The sequence below is a fragment of the Lolium perenne genome, chromosome 3 (assembly GCF_019359855.2).
Source record: "Lolium perenne isolate Kyuss_39 chromosome 3, Kyuss_2.0, whole genome shotgun sequence".
NCBI classification, from domain to species: Eukaryota; Viridiplantae; Streptophyta; class Magnoliopsida; order Poales; family Poaceae; genus Lolium; species Lolium perenne.
Genome location: NC_067246.2, coordinates 343,360,803 through 343,379,769, shown reverse-complemented (window position 1 = coordinate 343,379,769; position 18,967 = coordinate 343,360,803). Strand labels below are relative to the sequence as shown.

At 45.3% G+C, this 18,967-nt stretch overlaps 4 protein-coding genes across 4 annotated transcripts; 3 read left to right on the top strand and 1 right to left on the bottom strand.

Annotated features, from left to right (window-relative positions):
- Window positions 1-415: 415 nt before the first annotated feature.
- LOC127346064 (diphosphomevalonate decarboxylase MVD1, peroxisomal) lies at window positions 416-4,889 on the top strand. Its single transcript, XM_051372596.2, has 10 exons — window positions 416-665; window positions 1,528-1,726; window positions 2,504-2,567; window positions 2,733-2,796; window positions 2,899-2,979; window positions 3,156-3,242; window positions 3,501-3,658; window positions 3,840-3,888; window positions 4,371-4,492; window positions 4,576-4,889. The coding sequence occupies exons 1-10, from the start codon at window positions 447-449 to the stop codon at window positions 4,796-4,798; spliced, it is 1,266 nt and encodes a 421-aa protein (XP_051228556.1). The 5' UTR covers window positions 416-446; the 3' UTR covers window positions 4,799-4,889.
- A 2,255-nt stretch (window positions 4,890-7,144) lies between these two features.
- LOC127338977 (uncharacterized) lies at window positions 7,145-8,993 on the top strand. Its single transcript, XM_051364899.2, has 3 exons — window positions 7,145-7,408; window positions 7,501-7,721; window positions 8,191-8,993. Exons 1-3 carry the CDS (start codon window positions 7,174-7,176, stop codon window positions 8,890-8,892), a joined length of 1,158 nt encoding a protein of 385 aa, XP_051220859.1. The 5' UTR covers window positions 7,145-7,173; the 3' UTR covers window positions 8,893-8,993.
- A 1,366-nt stretch (window positions 8,994-10,359) lies between these two features.
- Window positions 10,360-11,780, top strand: LOC127338975 (uncharacterized). The gene is made up of 2 exons (XM_051364898.2): window positions 10,360-10,917; window positions 11,053-11,780. The coding sequence occupies exons 1-2, from the start codon at window positions 10,402-10,404 to the stop codon at window positions 11,704-11,706; spliced, it is 1,170 nt and encodes a 389-aa protein (XP_051220858.1). The 5' UTR covers window positions 10,360-10,401; the 3' UTR covers window positions 11,707-11,780.
- Window positions 11,781-12,382: 602 nt separating this feature from the next.
- Window positions 12,383-12,808, bottom strand: LOC139838309 (uncharacterized). Its single transcript, XM_071827717.1, has one exon. The coding sequence runs from the start codon at window positions 12,806-12,808 to the stop codon at window positions 12,383-12,385; it is 426 nt and encodes a 141-aa protein (XP_071683818.1).
- Window positions 12,809-18,967: the final 6,159 nt, after the last annotated feature.

The following is an 18,967-nucleotide window of genomic DNA, read 5'->3' as shown; positions in this document are numbered from 1 at the left end:
CGGTAAACACGAGTTCGGCGAACTAAACTCGAGTTTTTCAGTTGTTAGAGATGCTCTAACCTTGTCAAATTGCTTTATCGAGTGATATATGCTCGTTATTTACATGTTTTGTCCACTGCAGTGCAAAAAAAAAAGATTGAACTGAATACTAGGGTGTATAATTGAGCAGTGTAATTTAAATTGGAAAGAAATCGGGTAGAGATGCTCTTGCCTTCCACGCGGGCCTTGACTAATAACTGAGCCAAATCTTGATTGCAGCACGATGTCACGATCACCACCATCCCCGTTGACTGCAGCAGCCACCGCCCCGGCATGATCACCACCCACCTCTTCTTGCCTTCCTAAAAAACCCGCCTTTCCTCCGTCCGTCCTCGTACACTCCGCCGCCCAGCCCAGCCAAGAACTCCCTCGCCCGCCCGCCCTCCCTCCACACCGGCGAATCACCCATGGCGGTGGCGGCGGAGCCGCAGTGGGTGCTGATGGCCACGGGCCGCTCCCCGACCAACATCGCCGTCATCAAGTACTGGGGCAAGCGGGACGAGGCGCTCATCCTCCCCGTCAACGACAGCATCAGCGTCACCCTCGACCCCGACCACCTCTCCGCCACCACCACCGTCGCCGCCAGCCCCGCATTCCCCTCCGACCGCATGTGGCTCAACGGCAAGGTCCGCTTCCCTCCTCCCTCCCCTCCCTCCCTACAGTGTTTTTTTAAGCAGCACCAATTTCTTCCGCCTCACGCGCACCCATTGCGACTGTCTAGCTCTAGGTGGCTGTGATCGATAAGATTCCCTTCGATTCCGACCTCCGGCAATGCGGATTCATCTGCCACCTGTTCTCGCGTAGCAACGCCGGCCGATCTGGGTACCGGTGCAAGTTTAGATCTGGATCGGGACAACTTGTTTCTACTAAAACCTAGCTGCAATTACGGAAAGATTTGGCTGCAAATTTGTCTTTTTTATTATTTCAACAAAAGACCAAAGGCGCTTTCTGTAGTTTCTTTTTGCTTTTGCGACAAAAGTCCTGCGATCTATTGATAATTAATCCATATTAGTGTACAAAGAATCCAAGAAGTAACACAAACTACATATAAATGTTTAGACCACCTAGCGACGAACCGGGCAAAGCTTGTCGTGATAGAGCTTGTTATATAATAGACAAATGGGAATTCGTTGCGCTAAGGATCAGAGCAAGAGCAACAACCATCGCTAAAGATGAGATCCATAGATCGGAAGAGTCAATTTTGAAACCACGCTAACAAACACGAAAACCCACTGGATCCGAGAAGATCCGCGGGATGTAAAACTTCACGCACCCTCCGCCGGCGGCTGGCGCTAGATGCACCGCCCGGAGCGAGGATAGGGCGGGGAGGACCTTGTTCTGACTTCAAGATTAGCTGCCACGTCACCATCTCGAACAAGACACTGAAAATAACCTATATAGTAGGCTTGAACCGGATCATCATCCAACACAACTGCACAAAGTGTCGTCTTGTAAATGGTAGTAGTGCTGATTCCTTTTGGTGTGCAGGAGATCGAGTTATCGGGTGGGAGGTTTCAGAGCTGCCTCAGGGAGATCAGGAAGCGGGCCCGTGACGTCGAGGACAAGAAAAAGGGGATCAAGATCAAGAAAGAGGACTGGGAGAAGCTGCACGTCCACATTGCGTCCTACAACAACTTCCCAACCGCTGCTGGTTTGGCCTCTTCGGCTGCTGGCTTTGCTTGTCTTGGTAAGTCTCCTAGCCCTCATATATGGTTAAACGAACAGATGTATGAATATAGTTGAATGCAATTGTGAATATTCCGTGTCAAACTTCTTATTTGTGGCATCACACACAACAAAAAGGACCAATGTTTATGTTTAGTAACCGATGCATGAATACAATTCTGAATATTTCGTGTCAAACTTGGATTATTTTGACTATGTTTACGAACATAGGGAGTATTTCTTACTTCCCTTGCCTACGCAATATGCAAATATTCTATGGAGGAGGATAGATGTTTTTCTAGTTAGAAGTGGTCTCATGGTTTGTTATCCTTTCGAGACGTGTCGTGTCTGTCTGTCCTATACACCTGCCTGTGCTATTCATAATCATAGGGCAAAATTATTGTTATGCAATTATCACCTAAAATAAAACACTGAATCACGTGTCTTACTTGAGATGGTTATCCAGAGGCATCAAAACATAGCAAGTAAAAAACGTTTTTCAGGGAGCTTGACTGCTGGCTCATCTTAACTCTGCTAGTTTTGAAGAAATGGCTGGTCTTAACAATTTCACTGATAATTCTGCTAATTTTTTTTTGTGAATGGATAATTCTGCTAATATCTGGTTCCGAGTCTATTTTGCTTGTCTGTCACTGCTCATAGTGTGAAATATTGGTTACGTTATCTTGCAGTTAGATATAGCTATCCATGACAAAATGATGTTTCCATCTTACTTATTTACTTGTATTATTTTATCATACTCATTCTAAGCATTGGTTTCTCATCTCAACACTGTTTGCAGTTTTCACCCTCGGTAAGCTAATGAACGTGAATGAAGATTATGGAGAACTTTCTTCAATAGCAAGGTCTGTACTGATGCGTTATGTAGCAACACCCTGTTTGTGCTCTCTCCTATTTGTGATGTTTGCTTGATCATGTAGCGTAACAATTGCACTTCATTTTACTTAACAACAAGTCCTCTTTTTTACTTATACTTCTCTAGTTCTCCCAGCTGACAAATTTCAATGCAGGCAGGGGTCTGGAAGTGCTTGTCGCAGTATATATGGTGGATTTGTGAAATGGTGTATGGGAAAAGTAAGTAATCTATTTATTGGTTATGGCGGATTAGTTGCATTACTTAAATGCTTGCTTTTCTGTTGGATAACAATTGAGTTTGACTCTATACTATACTTGTAGAATGACAATGGAAGTGATAGTATGGCAGTACAAGTTGTTGATGAGTCGCATTGGGACGAACTTGTTATAATCATAGCAGTGGTATGTCAATATGTTCTCTGTTATATAACACAATCTGCTTCATATAACTTATCACTGTGTTTTGCTCATTCAGTCATGATTTCATTAATGCCAATCCTTACCTAGGTACTCATACTGCTTTACCATATCTATCCCGGCCTTTTTTTTCTTATTATGTTGCTTTGTGGAATTATTAGGTCAGTTCAAAGCAGAAGGAAACCAGTAGCACCAGTGGGATGCGAGACAGTGTCGAAACAAGCCCCCTATTGCAGTACAGGGCCCAGGTAATTGCAGACATATTATTTTTCCAATAATCGTTGAGGATGCACAATCATGGAGCTGATTTCTTTTTTGAATCTTATGGAGCTGAAATTTTGAAATCTGAACTGTAATTTTCAGGCTCCTCTTTTGTGTACAATCAAATTTTCTAGTTTGAAAAAAATTACCAAGTGTTTTCATAATTATACTGATATATCGCTTTAGCTGTAGCTTACTGTTTCTTGTTCTCACTGTGCACTGCACTACTTGTTATTGTTTTCCAGACTGTAGTGCCAGGTCGGATATTGAAAATGGAAGAGGCTATCAAGAATCGTGATTTTGAATCCTTTGCGAGGTTAACTTGCGCAGATAGCAACCAGTTCCATGCTGTATGTTTGGACACTAGCCCGCCCATCTTCTATATGAATGATACATCACACAGGTAGTTCCTAAGCAGTCTTAAACTCTTAATTTGAAGGTTCTGTTACTACTGAAGTAGCAGAGTTTAAAAAAAAAAATAGTACTGAAGTATCAGAGTTAAAACTAGCCTGCCCCAACTTGCTTGGGAAAAAGGCTTTGGTGTTGTTGTTGTACCAGAGTTAAATTTTCTTTCTATACTGCAGGATAATTAGCCTTGTGGAAAAGTGGAACCACGCAGAAGGAACCCCACAGGTATATTCTGTTGCTGTTTATCACCTTTTCAATTATTTTGAACTGCGTCTGTGCTACCTAGGGATCTAAAATACGCTTCTGCTATATGACTAGCTTGGTTATACTTTATTATGACATGGCAGTACAAGCAATTTTTACTACACTGGACGAAACATGCATAGCTAGCATTATTGAATGGAGTCATGGAGTAATTTAACTTAATTATAAAAGCATGATCCTTGTAAATTCATTGTCATTGCAAAAATAGGAGTTTATGCTTATGCTTTGAACCCTTCGTTTCTTGGGATAATATAGTTCATTTTGAAGAGTTACTATTACTACTTGTCTCAGTCCTGAAGTAGCTGGATTTTTTAATACTTTTATAGTTCTGTATTATATCTATTACTCCCTCTGATCCATAATAAGTGTTGGGGCTTTATCTGATGCTCGAACCAACTTTTGTGTGAAGACCTATTTTTGCATTTGATATCTTGTAATGGCAGGTTGCCTACACCTTTGATGCTGGGCCTAACGCTGTCCTAATAGCACGGAACCGCAAAACGGCTACCCTTCTCCTCCAGAGGCTCCTATACTGCTTCCCTCCTCAAGATAATGACTTGGACAGGTGTGTATCCTAGTTTTTATTTTTTTATGTGTAGTGGAAACAATAATATATATGTATGCATCTGACAAACATGATCATTGCAGCTATATGCTCGGCGACAAATCGATCCTAAGTGACGCGGGACTGCAGTCCGTAGCCGACATCGAGGCCCTTCCAGCGCCTCCGGAGATGAAGATGCCGAACCAAAAGTTCAAAGGCGATGTAAGCTACTTTATCTGCAGCAGGCCTGGGGCTGGCCCCAAAGTTCTCGCTGATGAGAGCCACGCATTGATCGATTCAGCCACAGGACTGGCAAAAGGAGTGTAATTTTAGATGATTATTTGTTCAATGTTGTAAGTTTATGTAATATTGGCTCATGTGTTTGGCATTAATGTAAAGACTTCACGTTTCTTGTACACTCACTAACTTTTTGGCATCCTTGTCACCTTTTAAATAGCACGATGATTCTTCTTTTTCAATAAAAGTTGGTTGAATAAATTACCATCTTGCTTGCATAGTCCAATGTTTGGATGGAAACTTTTAATTTTATAATGCTTTGGCATTTGAAAAACAGTGATACGGTAAGAGCCATAAAAGTACATCTGCCTGCTGTGTAATCAGAGAAGGAAACCTATGGCAATGCCTGGGCAGTTTCTTCGGACGCGGGATATAATCAAGCGGACATGAATCTAGAGGGCGTGTCCTCCAGCTCTATTGATTCCCGATGACAAGAGTACACGAGTAGCCCGGTAATGCATTACTCGGCCTTGATGCAAAACAATGTTTGGCACGAACCTACATGTTGCACTGCTTTTTTCTTTATTTCAGACTAGTGCCAAGACGGATATTGAAAATGAAAGAGGCTATTCAAGAATCGTGATTTTGAATCCTTAGCCAGGTTAACTTGTGCAGATAGTAACCAGTTCCATGTTGTATGTTTGGAAACCAGTCCTCCCATCTTCTATATGAATGATGCACACAGGTTGTGTTTTAACTGTCCTGGTTTTGAGGTTCTGCTACTAGCACTGCTTGTTCTTTTATTTCAGGCTGTAGTGCCAAGTCGGATATTGAAAATGGAAGAGGCTAATCAAGAATCGTGATTTTGAATCCTTTGCCAGGTTAACTTGTGCAGATAGTAATCAGTTCCATGCTGTATGTTCGGAAACCAGTCCTCCCATCTTCTATATGAATGATGCATCACACAGGTTGTGTTTTCACTGTCCTGGTTTTAAGGTTCTGCTACTACTGAAATATGGGAGTTAAGAATTGCTCTCTCAACCAACTATGTGGGAAAGTGGAACCACTATGAAGGAACCCCACAGCCCCAGGTATATCCTGTTCCTGTTTAGCACCTGCTACCTTTTCAATTCTTCTGAACTGTGTCTGTGCTGCCTAGGGATCTAAAATACGATGAAACTTTGTTAGGACATGGCGGTAGCGGTACAAGCATTTTTTACTAAACTGGACAAAACATGTATAACTAGCATCACTTGATGGAATAATTTTACTTAATTTGAAAGTGTGAACCTGTAAAATCATGGCCATCTTTCCAAAAGTAGGGAAAAGACGAGCTTATGCTTATGCACGATCTAAACCGCAAAACGGCCACACTTCTCCTCCGGAGGCTCCTATACTGCTTCCCTCCACAAGACAATGATTTGGAGAGGTATGTATGGTACGGAGTATTAAACCTAGCTTTTTTAGAAATACAGTACAAACATAGACGCTCACATACACTCATCCCTACGAACGCACACACGCACACTCTACCTCTATGAGCACCTCCGAATGATTGAGCCGGCGGATTGTATCTTGAAATTGACGAAGTCATCATAGGCGCCTCGCTATCGATAAAAACAACGCCTTTCACTGAATAAATATTCCGCCTTTATGAGACACACATATATCAAACCTGGAGTTCGAACTCTTGTGGGCTAGGGGTAAACCACCCTCCTAACCACCCAACCTCTTCTCAACCTAGCTTTTATTTGTTTAGGTGTGTAATGCAAACAATAATATACATGCATCTGACAAACATTGTCATTGCACCTACATGCTAGATGAAAAATCGATCCTAGAAGCATCTCCACCTTTGCCCCCAAATAGGCGCCGATAGGTGCGTCGGCACTACCGTATCAGTGGCGCCGGCACGCCATCCTCCGTTTGGGTTGTCCTTTTGTTGTCTTTAATTTGTAAGTTTATATATATAGAAAAACAAGAATCGTTTATGAAGAGTTATTTATTATCGCCCATGCTTTGCATCTACAGTTTTCTCGTATGCTCTCCTTTGTGCACACTTATAACGAGCTAAACGAGGTACTAGCGAGTTCACGAGTCGAGCCGTGTTTTAAATCTTACCGCGGGCTCCGGGTCTACTATAGGAGGACACGCGCGGAGTCGTTTGCTGATCATACGGCAATCCTGAACAGTTAGCTTAATAAAGTGGGTTGCAAGTTTCAAAATAAAGGTTGGTGGTAAGTGGTAACCCTAAAAACTTATAGCTTAATAAAGTGGATTTTTAAGTTTCAAAATAAGGATGGCGCGCGGCTTTATGAAAAAGAAAAAAAAATCCTCTCCGATCCCGACTCGAACTCTAACTGCGAGGACCTTTGTTGTCTCCCGAAAAAAAAGAGAAGGAACCCTTTAACTTGGACAGCAGCATAAGCACACCGGCGAGATTCGACTGCAGCGCCGGCGTCGAGATGGCGGCAGACGACGAGGAGGAGCTCTTCCTCTCCGCGTACCTGGTCGACGAGGAGGAGGACGACGACGACGCCGCGGCGGCGAAGTCGGAGAGGGCGAATCGGAGAGCAGCGGGGGACTGGGACGTTCAGCGGATCCTCGAGCACTCCGCGGAGAAGCAGCGGGAGCTCTGCCGGCAGCATCAAGAACAACTTATCCAACAAGTTCCCGCCGGCGACGAACCGGAGGAAAAACGTGCGTCACTCGCTTCTCATTCCACGCTAGCTCCATCGATCGATCCTTCTCGCTCGTGTTTACATATGCGCTGGTTGTTGGCGTGCGTGCAGGTGCGGCGCCGCCGCTGCTGCCGATGCGGCACTACGGGGCGTGCTTGGGCGGCCCGGAGCTGGCGTCGTCGGCGAACGTGCTCGCCGTCAGAGTGATCAGGTCGGTGGCGGGGTACCCTGTCGATGTGTACGGCCATGTGTTCGTCAGGGACGACCTGGACGGCAAGCGCGTCTACATCTTCCGCCGTGGCCGCCACAACTGCCAGAGGATAAACTCCAAGGTAAGCGTGTAGCCATTGTTTAACCTTTTTTGGCTGAAAATTTAATCCATCTCTCGCCATTGTGTCTACAAAATGGGAGAGATGGCATTTGATTGTGTCTTTGCATACGAAGCTGGGATTCAGCACACCAAGACCAAATATTAATTTGGTCTTAGAAACCCTGAAGAATCAGGCTTTTAGTTGCGCTTACAACTTCTCCATAAACCCCACTTAACCGAGTCCTGACTCCTGAGCAGGCGATTTCTTGTTTTAGATGATCGTTTTTTTCTTCGTGATTGCTCACCAAACAGTTTGCTCTCCATAAAGAACTGCCTATGCAGTGAGAGATTCCAGGAAGTGAGATTTCCTACAATCTAAATGCTGAAGCATAACGGTTCAGCTTCCAATTCTAGTGCCAAAGTTCAGTTTTATTGCTCATGACATTCCAGCATAGATGCATCTCACCTCATGTTCTGCTATTGCATTGTAGGATGAGGTTTTAACCCTAACCGGACCATCTCGAGGGCTCCTTTTACGCCGCGATGTCCACTTTGAGATCAACTTGAAGAGCAAGAGTCGTCAAGCAGAAGATGACAGAGATGTTGCCAGGTGCTGCCTGAAGAACGACGTAACCACCTCCTCTTCCAAGGTCGTCAGAAACAGGATCGCCGGCAAACTCTGCACGATCGACTTGACTTACTCACCGGTCCACCACGCAGTAGAGGCCACGGTTGAACTTAAGTTTGATGAGATCTTGACTACCATCAGAGTGAGCCGAAGAGGAAATGCCATTAGGGAGTGGGTCCCGTTCAGCCAGGTGCAGAGGAAGGAACACCCCGAGTTCCACGGCAAGGTCAAAGTCAGCATCGCCGGGGTTCCGGAGGAAATCGTCCTCTATGATAGCGAGGCTGATGGCACCGTGACCGCGGTGAGCGACGAGGGGTTCATTCAGCTGTCACGATGTGCCGTTTCTGTGCCAATATGCGGTAGGTTGTCGCTCAAGGTTACTACCGGTGAGCATAACGTCACTTCGTTAGTTGGGCGCGCCTCTGGCTGTGACACCTTCGTCCTGCGCAATACTTCCTATCAACTTTCTGGCAAAGTTACCTGGTCGCTGCTCTACTCTCCCATGGTCGATGGTCTTCCGAGCTCGTGGTTTCTGCCATTGGAATCTTTCTCTGAATCTATGTGAAGCTGTGAGTCAAGTGTGGTAGCTGTTGAATGTTGGTGATTTCTGACACGGCATTTTGTCAGTTTTGTGCATATAATGTCAAAACCTGGGATGAGTTTAAAATGTACGTTGTCTGCTCCGGTATTTAATTTGTTCCAAGGAAATACCGGTTGTCTTTTGTCTGTCTGACTATCATTTGAGGAAGTTCAACTTATTTGAGTGCTTAAATTGTGCTTGCAGCAATAATCAGAGTTAGAAAATTTATCGAACGCTCTGCGCAGCTTTAGGGCTTGTTTGGTACTAGAGTTTAGTGGGGATTAGCGGGATAATCCGTCCCAAACTTCAAATCCCCACTTATCCCCAATACATGTTTGGTGCTAGAGTATGAGCGAGTTTAATCCTCACTTATCCCTACTTTCACCAAATTTTAGTGTAATTTTTTCAATCCCCAATACTCTACCCCTACCTAGTGGATTGGGATGGGGTTTTGTGGGGATTGAGTGACAGCAGTGATTCACCCAATACTCTAGAGTGTTATCCCCACTACTCTCAACTAAAACACTAGTACCAAACAAGACCTTAAAGGAAAGCGAATTACATATCACACACCTCTATTTCTGAATATCAATAATCTGACTGAAATCCTCAAACACAAAAAATATTTGTTGTATAAAACACAATGCATGGTAGATTCCGTGAGTACATACATGGATTAAATAATGATAAGCCTTTTTTTTTAACACAGGTCCAGCACCAGCAGTCTTCTGTTTGGTGTCGATCTTAGATCTCACCTGACATTCAGTGCTATTTATATAAAGTTGTCATGTTGACTTCGTGGTCATCTTCATTGACGGGTCGTTTGGCGACTGTTACTGTCAAACTTAAGCATGCAAAGTCTCAATTAAGATCGTGAATGCGATTACACTGTATTCAACATTAAATGTTCGGAGCAAACGCTGTGACCATAAACAAAGAAAGGGCTATGTCATCTTCGTCAATCCAATGTAGATGGAGGTGGCTGTTGGTGGCACAAAGAGTAGCTAAGCATAGCACGCACTCACTTTCCTAAAATAGAGAGAATACATGTGTTAATACTTATTTGATGTCAAATAAAATATCTCAAAAAAATCTTAATTCAACTACCGATTGATGAAAGAAAACATGTTATCTGCTCATTCTTACCAAAAGTGATGTCGAAGAATTACCAAGTGCCGGAACACATGAAAACGAAAAAAGAAAGAGATGATTGGAAGTTGAGGACACCAAAATAGCGAAGAAAAAGAATCTAGACCAATCGGGAAACAGAAAGAGCTAAAACGGAAACCGACCTCCCATCGACACATCCCCACCAAAAGAAAACAAAACCGATCAACATACGAGTAGAACTCGGCGCGTTGTAAGCTGTATCGTGTCCGATTACTTACCCCGGCCGATTCGCTCAATAAAAGCTGTAGCGCGCGTGCTGTTTGAGTAGCTAGGATCGGGTGAGGAGAGCAGCGCCGCGCCGCGCCGCGCCGCGGTGAGAACGAAATGGGGACCGCCGCCGGCGTGCCCGCGGCGATTCAAAAGATGGAGGCTGGTAGTCGCGTGACCCCATGCAACGTCGAGACGTTGGATCTCAAGTCCGCGGTGTCGGCCATGTCCGACGTTCCAATGGCGAAGCTTACGATGCAGGCGGAGACGGACGACGAGGTGTTCCTCCTGTGGGAGCCCGGATACAAACCAGCAGCAGCACCGCCATCACCCAACATCCTCTCGGCGCGGTACAAGGGACACGACGCGGACGCCCGAGGCCGCGTCGACTGCCAGTTCGTCGACTTCGACCTGGAGGAGGAGTCGCCTCTGCAGCCCGGCCGCCACACGGACGCCCTGGCGCCGTCGCTCCACTGCTCGGCCAACGTGCTCTCCGTCAAGGTTGCCAGCTCCGGCGCGGCAGGTTTCCCTCTCAGCCTCTACGGGTCTATCCTCGTCAAGGACGCCCTGGACAACGACGGGATTTGCCTCTTCCGACGTGAACGCGACGACCCCCAGATCATCACCTCACAGGTACCCCGGCCTTAGTAGTAGTAGTATTAGCTAGTTAATCATCATCTCACTTTCATCTTGTTACTAACTTAATTACTTGAATAAATCCGATTCAAATATGACATGCTTCTTTCATGTATGACTGCATTTTGGCAGGATGAATCATTGCTGCTGACAGGTCCAACTCGAGGCCTTGTGGCTTTTGATTACCTTGACTTCGAGGTCGACCTCAAGCTCAAGACACGGCTCGTGGAGGACGACGTGGATTTCAGCCGAGGGACCATAATGCACAACTGTATCTTCGACAAGTCCCCCTCCATCTCCAACAAGCTGGAATCCCCTCACAGCATTCTCGAGTTGAACTACGCGCCGGTGCGGAGGGCGCTCGAGTCCACCGTCGAGGTCAAGATACTCAAGGACTCTACTCAAGAGGAAGATGATGGGAATAATATGGATGCTTTTGTTGGCGGATTGTATGGGAAAATCTCGGCGCGCAACTCCGGCCTCTCGGAGGAGATTGTGCTCTTCGACAGCGGGGCATCCGGTGTTGCGATCGCACTTGGGGACGACGGTGTGCTCAAGCTTTCACGTTGTGTGGTGGCCGTGCCTGTGCGGGATTCGCTAGTGGTCACGGTCGAGACATGGGCTGGTTGCGGTGGCGACGATTTGCAAGAAGCAACCATGAAGTCGTCCTTCACATTCATGCCTCTTCTCTGCGGCGAAGGACGTGCGATCGTTCCCTGCGCTCGCCACACCATGCAGATCAGGGTTTTCTGGTCGGCCTTATACATTCCATTCGTTGATCCTTAGGTGTGAGCAGCTATCAGGCATGATGAGGATAGTCATAGATGGGGATATGAACCCTTTGGTATGCAATCATGCTATATGTACTATTTCCTTGCTCAAAATAAATGCTGTATGTATTTCTGAGCCTATTGTCTTCGTGGTTTTTTATTCATACATTTTGATGTATATATTCACATATATAATGGTACTAAACTTGACTTTGTATTACATGTCGTCATATCAATGGGCTCCATACACAAGTGCAGATGCCTATCTTTTGAGGCAGACGTGGTAATATACTTCTCTCACTAAGTCATTCTCTACCCCTCACTGACTTCCTGTCAGGAGACGGACGCTCGCTGACCGAGATTTATGCGAGAGGGAGGGGAATTGCGCTCCGGCGGCGCTCGTCGGTAGGAGGAGGAAGGAGATAAACAGGAAAATAGGGTTTCATATTGCTTAGCGTGCCTCCCATCCACCCACCCCTGCCCTTTATATTCTAGGACAGGGCCACGCTTAGTTCAGATAAAGTGTGATTACAACTTGCTAATGCAATTAAGGCGGGGAAAACAGAATTTTAAACACGACAGCTGTGGACCGTTGGATCTTGTCGAAAACTATCTGAGCCGTCCGCCAACTGAACAAATAACCTCATCGTCAGGTCACTGTCCTGACATTGCTCCCCCCTTGAGGCAAGACCTCAGGGCTTGAAGGCTGGGAAAGTCTTGGCGATGAAATCAGCATCCTCCCAGGTGGCCTCGTCAGCTGTCATTCCTTCCCATTGGATGAGCCATTGAGGCACCGCGGCATCATAGTCACCAGCACTGCGAGGGACTTGGCGTCGCTGTAGAAGGGCCACGGGACAGTACTTGACTTTCCCTGCTGGTGTCACCAATGGTAGGTTCTTTGAGGGAATAGCCTTGGGTCCAATGTGCTTCTTTAGTTGGCTGACATGGAAGACATCGTGCAGGAGGGTGCCTTCGGGTAACTGCAGCTTGTATGCTCTCTTGCCCACCAACTGTATCACCTTGTAAGGTCCATACCACTTAGACGCCAATTTCAAAGGATTACCTGAACCCAGTGCTGTTTCTCTTTGTGGTAGCATCGACCTGGGAGTCCTGTTCATGTCAGCATACTTCTTCATTGATTTCTGGGCTTTGGCCAGGTTATGCTACAGGGTCAAGATCACTTTCTCCTTGTCCAGCAGAGTTGCTTGTGCAGCTAGTGTCATGGAGGAAGTTGCATGTAGTTCAGTCAATAGAGGAGGAGCATATTCATACAGTGCCTCAAAAGGGGACATTTTGATTGCAGTGTGGTAGCTACAGTTGTACCAGAACTCTGCAGCAGGGAGGCAATCAATCCACTTCTTTGGCTGCTGAAAGACCATGCATCTGAGGTATTGCTCCATACACTGATTGACCCTTTCAGTTTGCCCATCAGATTCTGGATGGTAAGCAGTAGAGAAATGCAAGGAGATTTTTAATGCAGCAAATATTTGTTATCACCCGAATTTGACCAAGTTAGAGGTGGGCCGCGATTAAGATGGGCTTGAAGATTATATATGGAAGAATATACGTGAATCGGCCTTGAATACGAATTTGGGCTTAAGGTTGCCCTTGTATCTGTAACATAGTAGGATACGTGTCGGTTAGTTAGAGTTGGGCCCGTGCCCAGTTGGGACTATTCCCACGATTAGAAAGTCTACGGACTATAAATATGTATCTAGGGTTTATGGAATAAACAACAACCAACGTTCAACCAACAAATCAATCTCGGCGCATCGCCAACTCCTTCGTCTCGAGGGTTTCTACCGGTAAGCATCATGCTGCCTAGATCGCATCTTGCGATCTAGGCAGCACAAGCTTATGCTCGTTGTTCATGCGTTGCTCGTACTGAAGCCTTTTTGATGGCGAGCAACGTAGTTATCTTAGATATGTTAGGGTTAGCATTGTTCTTCGTATCACATGCTATCGTAGTGCAACCCTTGCATGTCTAGCCGCCCTTACACCTATCCTAGGTGTAGGGGCGGCACCCCGCTTGATTATTATTTAGTAGATCCGATCCGTTACGGTTGCTCCTTGATTCTTCAAGGATTAGTTTAATATCTGCAATAGTTAGGCCTTACAAAGGGTTGGAGGATCCAGCGGCACGTAGGGTGTCGTTTGCTAGTCCTAGACAGGATGTTCCGGGGATCAACCTCGTGTTGGTTTTTAGGCCTTGTCTAGGATCGGCTTACGATCACCGTGCGTGGCCGCGAGGCCCAATCGTGAGTAGGATGATCCGATTATGCGGTGAAAACCCTAAATCGTCGTAGATCGCATTAGCTTTATCTTGATCAAGCAGGACCACCATATATTCGTGCACCTCGTACGAATCATGGGTGGATCGGCTCCTTGAGCCGATTCACGGGATAACCTGAGAGCCGATCGAGGCTCGTATTTAATGTTTACGTGTATGCCATGCAGGAAACTAAGCGAGGCATCTCCATCACCTTCCTGACCAGGTATAGGTCAGGTGGCACGCCCTTGCATCAGCATCGGACGTGTGTACCAGAGGCTTTGCGGGCCGTCGCTCGGAGGGACCAGGGCCAGCCGCAGCCCTAAGTTGTTCCCGGCTCTACTGTGTTGCCCATCGCTGCTCGCCGGTGGGTTTTGACCGCAACACATTCTGGCACGCCCGGTGGGACAAGCTTCGTCATCAACCACATCGCCATCTACATCTGAGATGGCGGACGGCACTCCAGTCACGTACGAGGATCTGACCGACGAGCTCAAGAAGAAGTATGACGAGGTTAAAACGATCCTCGAAGCCGACCTCATCGGCTCGTTCCACAGGACCCGTTCACATGGCATCAGGTGGAAAGGGTTCTCACCTCAAGGTGCGCTCGATGGAATAGACCTGTCTGCCCCATCAGAAGAACGCACCAGGTCCCTTCGTCAGGAGATTAACTACATGGTGGCTCACTCGCTACACCGCCACTCTGAGAACCTGGTGAACACTTTGGAGCGTGTTGCTCTTCGAGTGATCCAGGAAATCATGAGTCGTCAATACTCTCCGTCAGGACCAGCTCTCGGGACACACCAAGGAGAGATGCCACTCCAGTCCCGTCCACCGCTGCCATTTGCTTTGGCAGCACCAGAAGTGCCGAATTCACCGGCATTCGTCGTCTACAAGATCGGTGGTGACCCTAGTGACTGCCAGTTCTTGCATGAGGCGCCTAAGGAGATCCCTCACGGGTACATGTGCACGTATGTGCCAGATTGCGGTAACTGGGCGCTCACAAACCAGGCCGCGACATCAGGGACTTCTGGGAGAACGGGAGGAACGTCAGCAACAGATCTTGAGAAGCAGACGTGGCTAACTAAATACGCCACCCCGACGAACCTCCAGAGCACAGCTCCTGCAGTTGGCTCAGAGCTGGAAAAGCAAGCATGGCTGGCTAAGTACGCCACCCCGGCGAATCTTCAGAGTTCGACTCCTACAGCCAGCACCGCGGATCAGATCAGTACGATCCTGAGGGACCAGTTCGGCATGGTGCCTGATACGTCTCCAACGTATCCATAATTTCTGATGTTCCATGCTTGTTTTATGACAATACTTACATGTTTTGCTTGCACTTTATGATGATTTCATGCATTTTCCGGAACTAACCTATTAACAAGATGCCACAGTGCCAGTTCCTGTTTTCTGCTGTTTTTGGTTCCAGAAAGGCTGTTCGGGCAATATTCTCGGAATTGGACGAAATCAACGCCAAACCTCCTATTTTTCCCGGAAGGCTCCAGAACACCGAAGGAGACCCGGAGAGGAGGCCCAGGGGCCCCGCACCACCTGGCCGCGCCGGCCTATGGGGAGGGCGCCCTGGTGCCCCTCCTGCGCCGCCTCTTCGCCTATAAAACCCCTTTCGACCTAAAAACGCAGTACCGATTGACGAAACTCCAGAAAAACTACTGTAACGCCGCCGCCATCGCGAAACTCCAATTCGGGGGACAGAAGTCTCTGTTCCGGCACCCTGCCGGGACGGGGAATTGCCCCCGGAGCCATCTCCACCGCCGTCTCCACCGCCATCTTCACCGCCATCGCTGCCTCCATGATGAGGAGGGAGTAATTCACCCCCGGGACTGAGGGCTCCGCTGTAGCTATGTGGTTCATCTCTCTCTCTTTGTGATCTAGTTGAATATCATCTATGTGCTACTCTAGTGATGTTATTAGAGTAGTCTACTCCTCCTCCATGATGTAATGTTGGCAGTGTGTGCATCATGAAGTACTTGGTTTATGCTATGATTGTGATCTCTTGTAGATTATGAAGTTAATTATTACTATGATGGTATTGATGCGACCTATTCCTCCTTTCATAGTGTGATGGTAGAAGTGTGCATGCTATGTTAGTACTTGGTTTGGTTCTGTTGATCTATCTTGCACTCTAAGGTTATTTAAATATGAACATTGAATATTGTGGAGCTTGTTAACTCCGGCATTGAGGGTTCGTGTAATCCTACACAATGGTGTTCATCATCCAACAAGAGGGTGTAGAGTAGTCCTATTATGTGATCGTTATTGAGAGTGTCCACTAGTGAAAGCAGGATCCCTGGGCCTTGCTTCCAAGCATCGAATCTCCGTTTGTTTACTGTTTTGTTGCATGTTTACTCGCAGCCATATTTTATTCAGATTGCTATTACCACTCATATACATCCATATTACTTGTATTTCACTATCTCTTCGCCGAACTAGTGCACCTATTGTATTAGGTGTGTTGGGGACACAAGAGACTTCTTGCTTTGTGGTTGCAGGGTTGCTTGAGAGGGATATCTTTGACCTCTTCCTCCCTGAGATCGATAAACCTTGGGTGATCCACTTAAGGGAAACTTGCTGCTGTTCTACAAACCTCTGCTCTTGGAGGCCCAACACTGTCTACAAGAATAGAAGCTCCCGTAGACATCAAGCACTTTTCTGGCGCCGTTGCCGGGGAGGAAAGGTAAAAGGCACTCATACTTCGGTTCCTGTAATGATACTTTTCTGGCGCCATTGTGTTTGTGCTCGAAGCTATTTCCTTTAGATCCTGCAATTGCATCTTTTTGTTTCTTGTTTACACTAGTTTGGCATAATGGACAACAATGAGCTTCTTACTTTATTTCCTGATTTAAGACATGGATGGTTTGATCCGAAAATTAAAAAACCCATGGAACATATTAGTATGAACGCAATCACTGCTAATACTATGGATGAGTCTAAGCTTGGGGAAGCTAGTTTATATAAAAATAATCTTTTTTGCTCCTCAGCTTTGGAAGAAATATTTTGCTCTGATAATGCTTTGTCTCCCATATGCGACAACTCTAATGATGCTTCTGATATTTTAAATCCACCTGCTGAAAGTATTCCGTATAAAATACCTATGAAAATCATTGAACGTGTTATGGATAACCACTATGAAGGGGATGGAACTATCCATCCTGGAGATCATTTACTATTTTTGCATGAATTATGCGGGTTATTCAAGTGTGCAGGTATCTCTATGGATGAAGTGAGGAAGAAGCTATTCTCTATTTCGCTGTCTGGCAAAGCGGCGCATTGGTATAAATTGTTGGAGAATAGTCATTCTCTTGGTTGGGAGGAAATTGTACCTCTCTTTTATTCTAAATTTTATCCTCCTCATGAAGTGCATATTGATAGGAATTATATTTATAACTTTTATCCTCGTGATGGAGAGAGTATTTCTCAAGCGTGGGGGAGATTGAAGTCACTAATGCTCAAATGTCCCATTCATGAGCTCCCCCGTAATGTTATTGTTAACAATTTTTATGCAAGGCTTTCAGGACAACACAAGGACTATCTGGATGCCTGTTCGGAGGGATCTTTCACAAGCAAGGAGGTTGAAGCTAAGTGGGATCTTCTTGATCGGATTGAGGACAACGCTAAAGGATGGGAGAACAACAAAGGTGAAGAGTCAGGTATAAATTATGATTATGAATGCATTGAAGCTTTTATGGATACCGATAAATTTCGAGATATGAGTGCTACTTATGGTCTTGACTCTCAAGTTGCTGCAAATCTTTATAAAGCCTTTGCTTCTCATTTCGAATTGCCTAAAAAGAATTTTGATAAGTATCATGAACCTTTTAAAGAGGCTTGCATGAAGGATGAAATTGTTGTTAATGATTGCAATAAGCATGTTAATTTTTGTGGAATGCATAGACCATGTGGAATTAATCAAAGCAAAGATGAATATTGTATCCACCATATGAATGAAAAAACTAGAAAGTGGTCTAGGGCTTTAGATGATCTTGGTAAAAAAGTCTGTGCTAGTTATCCTTTTATTTGTGAAGTTTGCCATGAAGTGGGTCATTTTAATTTTCAATGCTCCTCCAATGATAATTTGAACCCAATGAGTGCTGCAAATTTGTATTGTGATGATGAAATTACTCCTAATCAGCATGATGAACTTACTTTATTTTTGGGGTGTGAAGAACTCTCAAGAAAAATCTCTTTATTACATATGAGTGATCTTGATATTGATGATGTCCTGCATGGGTGTTTTTCTTATTGCATTGATAATAGCCATACAAATACTTACATACAAAATATTTTAGAAGATGACACCTTGCCAAAATATGATAGGACCGCTGTGTGTTTTCAACTAATTAATGAAAAGGAGGGATCCTCCTAAGTTTCTTCTATTGTTTCTGAAAGTAAATCAGGTTATGCGGACAAGCCACCCTTCAAGCCTCTTCCTCCTAAAGAAGGGAACGAGGAGAAGGAAAATAAGAAGAAGAAGAAGAAGAAGAAGAAGAAGAAGAAGGGAACGAAGAAGAAGAGGAAGAAGAAGGAGAATAAAGAGAAAGAGGTAATGACACATCCCCGCGTGAATGAGATAACGCTAGGTAACCGTAAGTATGTTGCTCCTAATGATTATTATGACAATGAATCTGAATATGATGATCTTCCTATGCCCTTTACATACATTAGCGATCATGATTTGAATGAGCACAATACTTTTGATATTACAAATCTCTGGGAAACTAATTCTGAAAATGATAATAATTGCCATAGTGTCAGTGCTATCCATGCTTCCTCCCATAATATATAGAAAGCTCTAAGCTTGGGGAAGGGGTGTTTGAAAATCCTTTTGCTACTGATTATTATGTGTTTGATACATCTCCTTCTAATAACAATGATGGTATGGACACAGATAAACCAACTGTGAAAGATAACTATTCTATTTCTTATGATTACACTGTGCCTCCGACCTTTGATGATTATTATAATGAATGCTATGATATAGGTTATAACT